Raw genomic sequence first — 12,145 nt, 5'->3', positions numbered from 1 at the left:
TTCATCTACGTTTAAGTTTCTTAGAAATAAAATCAAGTTTGGGACTATAGTTAAAAATTTCTATGGAATAAATTATTTCATTTGAAATAGACATTGAGCATTAATTATATATTAGGCTGTGAACTCTATGAATATATTAATTAAAAAGACAGGATCATTGGCTTTGTTGAACTTTCAGTCTTGTGAGAGAGACAGCTAAACTGAGAAACTGTGATAAATTCTTTAGGAACACATAGGTATCCATAGATTGGGGAGACGAGTTATAACTTCCTAAAGGAAGAGGCATTTAAAAATGGAGTCTAAGAACAGGAAGGGAAACTAATCAAACAAAAGAGGGGTGAAGGACAGATTCTTTAGATGGAGGAAATGACTGTAGAAAGCCTGAAGCATGGTATCAATGGTCTTCACAGCTAGTGATCTTCAACTGAGTGAATGTTTATCCCTACAGGACTAATAAAAAATTCCTCTTGAACATTTTTTTCACTGAAACATTTTAGATTAAGTTTAACAAGTTGCTAAATGTGTGTTTTCTGCCATATTGTATATTATATACATATCTAAAATATATTTTCATATAAATTTAACTTATTTAATATTTGGAAAATATCTGCCATAATTATTGGGAAAGCCAGTCTTTAATTGTCCAATGTCAGCCAAGTCAGGTTACTTTTAAAATTTTTTTTTTTTTCCTAATCTGTCAGTTATATTTTATTTATTTATTTATTTAGCAGTACTTGGGATTGAATCCAGGGGCACTTTACCACTGGACTATTTCCCCAGCCTTTTAATTTTTTTTTTTTTTTTTTGAAACAGAGTTTTGCTAGTTGCCCAGGCTAGCCTCAAACTTATGATCCTCCCACCTCCAGCTCCTGAGTCAGGCATGTGCCACCATGCATGACTGTTGATTGTATTTTAAAGATATTTAAATAGAAAAAAATAGTCTTTTATATTTTACCTATATATTTGCAGAGCTTTCATCCTTTTGTGTAATTCTAGATTTTCACCTGGCATTATTTCTTTTTTCCTGAGGGACTTCGTTTAAAGTCTCTTATATAGTTCTGTTGGTGAAGAATTCTTTCAGCATTTATGTATCTGAAAAAGTGAAGTATATTTTCAATTTTGAAGTATATTTTCACTGGATATAGATCTTTAGGTTGATATATATTAGGGTGTTTTTTTTGGGGGGCGGTGGGGGACGGTCAGTGCTGAGAATTGAACCCAGGAACCTAAAACAATGGTAGGCAAGCACTTTACCAATGAGTTATACCTCCACCCTTCCCTGCCTCCCCACATTTTTTAGAAGTTTAAAAATATTGCTTCATTGTCTCCTGGCTTACACTCTTTCCAGTGAGAAGTCTGCTGTTCTTTGTTTCTTTAAGAGTTTCTCTTATTATGGGTTTTAATGAACTTCATTATGATTTGCCTTAGTGTAGTTAGTTCTTGATATTTTTATATTTGGGATTTATTGAGCCTTTTGGATCTAGGACTTTATAGTTTTCTTCAAATTTGGAAATATTTATTTCTTCAAGTAATTCCCTTTACCCCTGCTACCTTCTTTCCTTTGAGGCTTCATTTGTACAGATATGAGGTTCTTTGGAGTTGTTCCATAGCTTACTGATGGTTTAATTAAAAAAATTATGTTTTGACCCCATTTGATCTTGGATAGTTTCTATTGTTATAACTTCAACTTCAGTAATGTTTTTTTTTTTGTGTGTGTGTGTATGTTATCTAATCTGCTACTAATTCACATTGTATTTTTGTATCTCAGTTTATTTTTACATCTACTTGTTCTGTTTGGGTCTTTTATGCATTTAATTTATCTATCTAAGGTACTCAATCTTTTTTTTTTGTACCAGGATTGAACTCAGGGGCACTAACCACTGAGCCACATCCCTAGCCCTCTTTTGTATTTTATTTAGAGACAAAGTCTCACTGAGTTGCTTAGTGCCTCCCCATTGCTGAGAGTGGCTTTGAACTCAAGATCCTCCTGTCTCAGCCTCCTGAGCTGCTAGGATTACAGGTGTCCGCCACCATACCCGGCCTCAATCTTAAATATAGACTACAGCTGTAATAACTTTTAAATATTCTTGTCTAGTGATTCTGTCATCTTTGAATTTCTGAGTTGGTTTTGAATGATTGTTTTATTTTTCATTACAGGTGTTATTCTCACGTCTTTTTGAATACCTGGTATACCTGGGTCCTAGGATAGAAGCTTCATTGTGAAAAGACATAAACATATTTGGATTATGTTAACAACAGGGCTTGTTCATAAAAGTAGTCAAGTCAGACAGAAGTGTAGGTACCTTAGGCACCCTATACTTGTGATTAGTGTCTGAAGTGAATGTTGTCTTGGGCCTGAGCCCTTAAACTACGGAGTCAACACTAACTTTGGATTGTTAATGTTATAGCAAGGACTTAAAGGTTGCTTTTTCTAGAACCACTGACTCTTCATTTGGCCTGAAAATGTAAAAAACTTGGTATCTGTTTGCATTTTGAAGTCTGTCTCCTTTGCTTTCTGAGTCAGTTACCTTGTATTCCAGAAAAAAAACGGGTCTAATCCATAAATATCTTATGATAAGTCAAAACTACCCACCAGGCATAGCAACTTTCTTACGGATTCCAACAAGGTCCTGCCTGACCAATCCTGAGAAAATGATACCAAGACTGCTTGACTGTGCATGTTTCTGGCTCCCCCTTGTCTCCCTAATCTGGGAGCTCATGTCAGTACCGCTGAAGTCAGAGTTGGAAACACGGGTCTCTGTTGTCTTTCTAGTATACTTACACTGATTAAAGTTCCTTTCCTGCTTTTCACCATTACTTTTTTCTGTTTGGTTTTTGGGATGAGTTGTTGTACCTGATAATTGACACTCCCAGAGTTGGGCCTCTGTTCTAGGACTCTGATAACAGTGTCTGAGTTGCACCTCAGCCTCCTGGATAACTGGGATCACAGGCATGTGCTATTCACAAAGCTTTTATAATTTTAAAAATATGAAAATCTCTTCAGCCTGATTCATAATAAGAGGAATGGAAGTTAAAACTATGTTGAATAAAAAGACAACCAACAAAATAGGAAAAGGTATTTGCAAATTGTATATCTGATGAGGGTTTAATATCTAACATATATTAAGACAGCCATATTGAAAAAATAGGCAAAGGAGTTGAATAGACATTTCTTCGAAAAGATGTCAAAATGGGCAAGCATATCAAAAGATGTCCACCATCATTTGTCATTAAAGAAATGCAAATACAAACCATGAGATACCGTTTGGCTGTCATTTTTTTCCTTTAATTTTTATGTGGTAGTGAGGATTGAACCCAGTGCCTCACATGTGTTAGGTAAGCACTATACCACTGAGCCACAACCCCAGCCCTTGGATGGCTTTAATAAAAACAAAATGAAAAATAACAAGTGTCAGTGAGGATGTACAGGATTAGGAACTCCTTTGTTACTGGTGAGAATATAAAATGGTGCAGAGCTGGTAAACAGTTTTACAATTTCTCAAAAAAGTTGAACATGGAATTAATATGTTACCTAGAATTCCCTTAATAGATGTAATATCCAAGAAAAATGAAAACATATATCCATACAGAAACTTTTACAGCATTATTTATGATTGCCAAGAGGTAGAAATAAACCAGATGTCCATCAGTGCATGAATGGATAAAGCAAATTGTGACATATATATGCCAAATAGAAAAGAGTGTATAGCAGAAAGATCAGTAGAGTACAGGGAAGGGAAATAGAGGGAAAGGAGGGAAGAGAAAAGGCAAATATTGGAGACTGAATTAGAGTAAATTGTATCCTATGCTTTATAATTATGTCAAAATCCTAATGTATTGGGCTGGGGATGTGGCTCAAGCGGTAACACGCTCGCCTGGCATGCGTGGGGCACTGGGTTCGATCCTTAGCACCACATAAAAATAAAATAAAGATGTTGTGGCCACCGAAAACTAAAAAATAAATGTTAAAAAATTCTCTCTCTCTCTCAAAAAACAATCCTAGTGTATGTATAACTAAAAAGAACCAATAAAAAAAAAAAAGAAATGAGGTACTGATAAAAGCTACAACTTGGATGAACCTTGAAAACATTAGGCTATATAAGAGAAAATAGACAATAAAGATTACATAGTATATGAATTCTTTTATAAATATATAAGCAAATCCACAGAGATGGAAAGCAGATTAGTGATTATCAAGGGATGGGGGAAGGGGGAAATGGGGAATGATTACTTAATGAGTGCTTGGTATTTACTGAGATGATAAAGCATTTTGGTGCCAGAGAGAGGTGGTAATTGAACAACATTGTGAGTACTAAATGCTATTGAGTTGTACCATTAAGATGATTATTTGAATGGTTTTATGTTATGTGACTTTCCCTTTAATTGAAACAAACACACAAACTATATTGGGATCCAATCTTTGTGTATCACTAGTGAAGATCTAAAAGTTTGATTATACACTTAATTAGTGAGACAGTACCTTTGACTTAGCAATTCCATTTCTAGAATGTATCCTACAGATAATATAGGGTAAAATGATGAGTATCCAAGATGATTCATTGAGGCAGGCTAATAAATTATGAACTATTATGTAGCTGTATAAAAGAATGAAGCAACTCTTTATGTACTTTTAATAGAACATTTCCAAGTAAAAAAAAAAACAGAAAGCAGAGTGTTCTTAGTGTGATCCTATTTGTGTAAAAAGGGAAAATGTTTTCATATACCAAAAATGTCTTATGAAGACATACAGAGGAAATGCAGCATTGAAGGAAACTCAACATTGGTTGCAAGTGGAATTGACTTTGAGTGCTTAGAAGATAGATAAAGGAGGGAAGATTTTTCACCGTATGCCCTTTTAGTTTTAAATGTGTATATGTTTGTGTAATATATCTGAATATACATATTACACAATTTAAAATTAAACCAAAATTTTAATTTAAAAATTAAAAATAATATGAGCTGGGGGTGTAGCTCAGTGGTAGAGCACTTGTCTCGCATGTGTGGGACACTGTGTTTGATCCTCAGCACTACATAAATAAATAAAATAAAGGTATTTTGCCCATCTACAACTAAAAAAAAATAATAATAACAAAGTACTCAGCCCCTTGAGACTGACCAAAAGCCATATCAAATAAATCTTGTTCTTCACTGATATTTGTTAGTTACTATCTTATGGCACCAATATTTGTGTTTTAGCTTAGGAAGGTATGCTTTTTGAGAGTTAGAATAATGCTTTTTACATCTTTATATGCATACCTGCCATTTCTGTAGCCCAGTGCTTTTTATGTAGTTGAAATTCTTATGCTGGTTTAATTCTTTTTATTAATAAGGCAACCCTACTTTATACTTGTAGAGTTTTGTGTTATTTCATTTGATCCTCAAAATAACCTTGTGTGGTAGTATTTTTTTTTTTTTTTTGCATGTGACATTTATTGTGTTTTCAAATGAGAATGTGTAATTTTGGCTAAGCATTTTAACTTTAAGCAATTTGTTCCTTATCTTTATAAGTTACTCAGTGATAACTGTGGGTACATTGAATATGAGATTAGAGGATCTATTAGGCTCTGTGTATGGACGGTTAATTGAATGAATGAGTACATTTCAGTAGTGCAGGAGGATCCAGGAGAAATACTTTTTTTTTTGCTTTTTGGATTCTTCTTTTAAATTAATTTACCCCACCCTAACCCACCATTCAAACCCTTGGCTGATCTTGTGGTCTGTATTAAACTATATTGTTATTAATAACTGGTTTACTGATCTTTTTAACAATGTAGTTTTATAGGCTGTTTGTAAGTGGGCCAATGGATTTGTCAAACAAGTCTGTTTAGCTCATGAGTGAAAAATTTGTATCCTGTTAAATCTGAAAATACTATCAAGGATTTCAGTTCTTTATGCAGTGCCTTTTGATGGCAGTATGTATAGAATGGAGAGGAAGGAGTAAAGAAACAAGGAGTTACAGAGAGATAACAACATAATGTAAAAGGTCCTACATGTGTTCTCAAAATTTTTTTGTTGCCAAGAAAAAACAAAGAACAAAGATTTGGTGCACTGAATGAAAGAATGAATGAACGAGTGTTCTCCCATTAACTGCAAATAATCTAGAAACCTAGTCAGATTATCAGTTGGTCTTGGATATTTTTCATGTAGAAAAAAAATGTAAATTTACATATATTTAAATTCTTCATGATAGTCTTCTGCTTGGTTCTGCCAGTTAACCCATGTTCTTTCTCCCAGGGTTGAGAATGCTTGCACCAAGCTTGTCCAAGCAGCCCAGATGCTTCAGTCCGATCCTTACTCAGTGCCTGCTCGAGATTATCTAATTGATGGGTCAAGGGGCATCCTCTCTGGCACATCAGATCTACTCCTTACCTTCGATGAGGCTGAGGTAGGCAATCTGAGGCCCATGCTGATTCTCCCAGAAAAATAAATTAGTTTTACAGATAATAATGGAACACTGATAATTGTTTAGTGGCTACACATTTGCATTACCATGTTTTCTATGTATAATTCTCTCACTTGACTGAATACTCTGAAATATGTTTTCAGGTTCGTAAAATTATCCGAGTTTGCAAAGGAATTTTGGAATATCTTACAGTGGCAGAGGTCGTGGAGACTATGGAAGATTTGGTCACTTACACAAAGAATCTTGGGCCAGGTTAGACATATTGAGTTTTTATAATAAATTTTTTTGTGTGTTTGTGGGTTGTCCATGTTGGATCATGAGGAAAGGATACTTGTCTTTTTGCAGAAGATAGGTGATCATGCACTGGGCTTTCAGGTGTGTCTGTTCTGTTGATGGAGCTTCTGCTGAGGAGATGCCTTTGTCTATGAAATCTGAATCTGCTTTCTACAAATTCTGGCCCTGTGGAATAAATTAAACCAACATTGCAAATGTTGCTGGAGAACGTAGAAAATACTTTTCTATTACTGTAATGCTGAGGGTCACCCTGAATCCTGACCTCTTCATTTCACATTACACAGCATTCCTTCACTGTCTGCCAGCTGGCTTTTAGCTTTTTCTGACCTCTTAGCCTGCCTACTATTGTGGATTAATGCCCTAGCCCAAGGCTGCCTAATATAATCAGATCTAGGAGAGAAGAGCTGTGTGGTTAAATCTCATTTTGAAATGATTGTTTAAGCATCTGAGTATTTAATATTCAAAATACACAAATAGATACCAGCTTTTGATGTTACAGACAGGTAACATGACCTTGAGAATCATTAAAGAAGAAATGATAAACTTGATATTTATCACCTTATAAAATTCTTCTGTTTTATGTAAAATGTTGGATTTTGCAAACAGTATTTTTTCCTTCTGTACTAGGGATTGAACCCAGGACTGGAATATGCTATACCACAGAGCTATTTCTGTAGTCCTATTATTAAATGTTATTGATTGATGTACTGGGGATTGAATCCACAGATGTTCTACCACTGGGCAACATCCCCAGATCTTTATTTTTTATTTGAGAAAGGTTGTCAATGAGTTGCGTAGGGCCATCTTTAAACTTGCTATCTTCCTGACTCCTGAGTCACTGGGATTACAGGCCTATGCCACCACAGTAAGTTTTTTTTTTTTTTTTTTTTTTTTGGTTGTTGTTGTTTGAAACTGATCTTGTTATTTTGTGGAGGCTGGTCTTGAATTTGTGATTCTCCTGCCTTTACCTCCAAAGTCACCTGGATTATAGGGTTGTGCCACTGTGCCTGACTCTTTTAATTTTTTTATTTTGAGACAAGAATCTCGATAAGTTGCTTAAGCTGGCTTTGAATTTATGATCCTCCTGCCTTAGCCTCCTGATTATAGGCGGTGCTACCATGCCCTGATACTTACAGTATTTTAGGTTCCAGTATAGTCATTTTTTTGGGGGGTGGGGGTTCCAGGGATCGAACTCAGGAGCAATATTCTCTAGCTCTATTTTGTATTTTATTTTATTTAGGGTCTCACTGAGTTGTTCAGTGCCTCGCTTTTGCTGAGGCTGGCTTTGAAATCACAATCCTCCTGCCTCAGCCTCCCGAGCCACTGGGAGCCTGTGAGCCACCATGTTGGCCAGTATAGTCACTTTAATGAAATTTAAGAAGATCACCTGGAAATTTTTTTTTTTTTTTTTGCTTTAGAGCTGTATTCTAAACTTTCTTATACTGTAAAATTTTTCTATTTCCTCAAGTGGAATTTTATGCATAACAGACAAAAGGAAACTATTATGGATGAAAAAGAGGCAGCCCCACCTTTCTGCTTCTTTTTGGATGGTCTGTGAGACAATTTAAGAAATCCTCAGAGTAGCCTGGCATAATCCCAGTCACTTGGGAGACTGAGACAGGAGGACTGAAAGTTCAAGGCCAGCCTCAGCACCTTACTAGACCCTATCTCAAAATAAAAATAAAAAGGACTGGAGATGTAGCTCAGAAGTAAAGCACCCCTGAAGTCCTAGGAGCAATTTGAAAATCAAAGCTTTAGAAAATCACATAGCACCTTTGAATAATAACCAAAAGTTCTAGCAGACTGATTGCAAAACACCAGATGCTTTTAAGCACTGTCATAACTGATTATTTTTATAATATTTCTATTTGTTTCTAATTATAAAAGTGGTATATGCTGGGGTTGTGGCTCAGTGGTAGAGTGCTTGCCTAGTATGTGTGAGGCACTGGTTTCGATCCTTAGCACCACATAAAAACAAACAAATAAAATAAAGTATCCATCTACAACTAAAAACTTATTAAAAAACAAAAAAGTAGTATATGCTTATTTTGGACAAATTGGAAAGTAAAAAAAAAATATATGAAGATGAAGACAAAACACAGCACTGAAATTCTTAGAACTTTTTTAGTCACTATATTCAGCACTAGGCTCACATGGGATTCTTACATAGCACATCATGGTGGCCAGATATATGGTGTGATACCTGTATGTGTAGTAATCTGGTAAAATATCCCACTTGTCCATTTATTTTTTTTTACAAATAGGTATTAATTTGTTTCTGTTTCTAATATTTGTGAGTATATTTTTGTCAAACATGAAAATTATATTGTATTTAGAGTTTTCATATAATAAATTACCTTCATTAAAAGGAATAAACTTGCATAAATGCTAGGGTTCAGTGATTAGTGGTTTGGACTTTGATAGTAAATCATAATGGATTTAGGCTTAGAGAGCCAGATCCATGCTTGTTTTACTACTCATCCTGCAAAATTTCTTCCTTGTGCCCCAGGAATGACTAAGATGGCCAAGATGATTGATGAGAGACAGCAGGAGTTGACTCACCAGGAGCACCGAGTAATGTTGGTGAACTCAATGAACACTGTGAAAGAGTTGCTTCCAGTTCTCATTTCAGGTATTTCCTGCTTGCACTTTAGTTTGTAAGGAAAATAAATGTTAGTATGTTCTGAACTTTTTTTTTCCTGCTTCCTTTGATGTCTTTTAGCTTGGGTAAAAGTGAGATCTGATTGATTGGGTGTTACATGATGGTGCATGATGCTAAAAAAGAGGATTCATCTCAAATGCTCTCCTTCTCCTGTACTTTGTTTGAACTTGCCCTTTCTGTGGCCTAGTCTGTTCTCCTAAAACTCTAACGGGACCTTTTCCTTGAGAGGTGGAATCTCCTCTAATCATGGACATTGATTTTTTCACACCTTTACTTGTGTTATAGAAAAATAATTAGAAACTAGAATGGCTACATAGAGCACTGTATAATAAAGAAATGAACTCAGAGCCCTTTTCAGTGTTAGCACAATTTTCCTAAAAAGATATTTAACTGTTTTCTGTACTGTGAATAGATCAGCTCTTTGGCCACCAGCTGGGACCACTTTCACTTTGAGCATAGCCCCAAAATGCAAACATGATGGCTGCTTTCTCACCTAGCAAAAGGGATTTGTACTTACTGAGTGTTTAGTATGTGCCAATCCTTCTTTTATTTATTTATTTTTTGGTATCAGGGATTGAACCCAGAGCGCTTAACCACTGAGCCACAACCCCAGCACCCCCCCCCCCCCCTTTTTTTTAAATTTAGAAACAGGGTCTCACTGAGTTGCTTAGGGCCTTGCTAAGTTACTGAGGCTGGCTTTGAATTCATGATTCTCCTGCTTCAGGCTCCAGAGTGACTGGGATTACATGGGTGTACCACTGTGTCCAGCCATGCTTGGTTTACATAATTATCTTAATCTGACTGTTAGTTAATTAGTTTAGCTCTCAGAGGTCAGCTTCATTTTTAAAATGTTATGAGGCATATCAGTGTGACTCTAGTTACCTGCTCTGATGTTTTAGATAGAAACTAAAAAAGGAGATATGAATGTAAGAGTTCAAAATGCTCTTACGTGCACTACAAAACAAAAATTTGTAGATAGGATCCTATGTGGAAAGTATTTGTGGGGTGGTGGTGGTGGTGGTTTGTGTTGTGTGAGCATGCATATGTTGCTAGGGATTGAATCTAGGAGGGTTGGGGATGTAGCTCAGTGGTAGAGTATGTGCTTAGTATGAACAAGGTCCTGGGTTCAAACCCCAGTACCACACACACACACACACACAAAAGGAGGGGACTTGGGGAAGGATTGAATCCAGGGCCTTGCCTCTGCGACGCAAGTACTCTACCACTGAGTGATCGCCCTAGCTCTAGGAATGTTTTGAGGCCATGTGTTCTATGTGCATTGGAAGATGGTTTCTTTCTAATCTGGGTAACTCAATAAAGTGTTAATTAATCTTTGCTTATGAAATTTTTAATAATTTGATGGGAAGATATTCTTTCTCTAATGCTCCTTATTATCATTCTTAATTTTTTCTATTTTACTTCTGGGAGTTAGAAAGTCCCTGCTCCATAGTGAGAGAAGTCCTGGAAGATAAATTGATTCTTTGGGGTCTTCTGTTGAGATTGGAGGCAGCAGGATACTCCATAGTATTATTGATGGTTTTCATCCTGTCCCATTAGGTTTGCAGTGGGTGGAACCAGTTTTTTTTAAGGATATTAAGAATATTAGATATTTTATGACTATAACTCATCAGTATATGCATGTTAATTAGGTAGTGGTGATGTTTTGTACCTTTAGATTTCTTTGCAATGAAAGTTGTAATATTGGAACTTTATTGGCAGATTTGTAGTGTTTGTTTTTGTATATTTCTAAGACTTTAGAAATTCAAAATATGGGTTCAAAGTGTAGAACATCTTGTATGAATATTGTACACAACAAGATTTAATTCCAACTTCAGTTGCTGATCTTTTGTTTATTTTTATAGCTATGAAGATTTTTGTAACAACTAAAAATTCAAAAAACCAAGGAATAGAAGAAGCTTTGAAAAATCGCAATTTTACTGTAGAAAAGATGAGTGCTGAAATTAATGAGATCATCCGTGTATTACAACTCACTTCTTGGGATGAAGATGCCTGGGCCAGCAAAGTAAGTGTTATTGGAGGAGAAATAAGCAAAATCCTGAATTCTCCCTTCCTAGGTGATTTTGATTGTTACCTGTTGCAGATTTTATCTTGTAATTGTGTATATCATAAGACTACTTAGGTATTGTGAATGTAATTTCTTCTTTACTTTTGTTTCATGGGTTACTTGCTACCTTTGCAAATTTCTTCGTTCCAAGGTAGAATAAATAGTCATGTGGAATGAATATTGGTTGAAGGCTGAGGTGGGTAGCCTTTCTTTCAGGTTGGCTGATGAGGAATGTATAGTCCCCTGGGTGGGATCTCTACCTTGTATGTTGGTGATTGTAGCCAGGTGACTAAGAAAGACACAGAATATGCCTATAATTTTAAACTTTATGGAAAAATTTCCTTTACCCAACCTTTGATTCAGAGGAATATACAGAGGAACATCTTAGCATTTGTACATGTGTCTCTTCATTATTCCCTTTTCTCTAAGGAAATTTTATTTAAAATATTTGTCTTTACATTTGTCAGTTAGTTTGTGAAGTCCCTTCACCCTGTCTAGAACCTCTTCTTGGGCTTAAGGGGATTGGTGGATTCCTTTTAGAGTCTGTCAGCAGTGGTTTTGTGTTACTGCCACTCTGGTCCACTTTTTCCTATGTAGTGACTATGAACAAAGCTTCCACGTCTGGAAGAGCAGAGACATTTGTGTTTATACTTAGGAGCCCAAGATGCAGGCAGTTTGGGGAATATACTGCTTGCTCTAGGATCTAGACCCAAATGTCTCC

The 12,145-nt window shown here is 35.8% G+C and overlaps 1 protein-coding gene across 2 annotated transcripts in view; it reads left to right on the top strand.

Moving 5' to 3' along the window:
• Nucleotides 1-12,145, top strand: part of Vcl (vinculin) — a 122,071-nt gene that overhangs the window by 61,949 nt on the left and 47,977 nt on the right. For both annotated transcript variants that reach the window (XM_027931159.2, XM_027931161.2), the window contains exons 3-6: nt 6,235-6,385; nt 6,547-6,655; nt 9,207-9,329; nt 11,222-11,382. In XM_027931159.2, coding sequence (XP_027786960.1) covers nt 6,235-6,385; nt 6,547-6,655; nt 9,207-9,329; nt 11,222-11,382 — 544 coding nt within the window. The remainder of the gene's footprint in view (nt 1-6,234; nt 6,386-6,546; nt 6,656-9,206; nt 9,330-11,221; nt 11,383-12,145) is intronic.

The sequence above is a fragment of the Marmota flaviventris genome, chromosome 4 (genome assembly GCF_047511675.1).
Source record: "Marmota flaviventris isolate mMarFla1 chromosome 4, mMarFla1.hap1, whole genome shotgun sequence".
Lineage (NCBI taxonomy): Eukaryota > Metazoa > Chordata > Mammalia > Rodentia > Sciuridae > Marmota > Marmota flaviventris.
The sequence above is the reverse complement of the archived record's forward strand: the minus strand, read 5'-3'. Positions and strand labels throughout refer to the sequence as shown.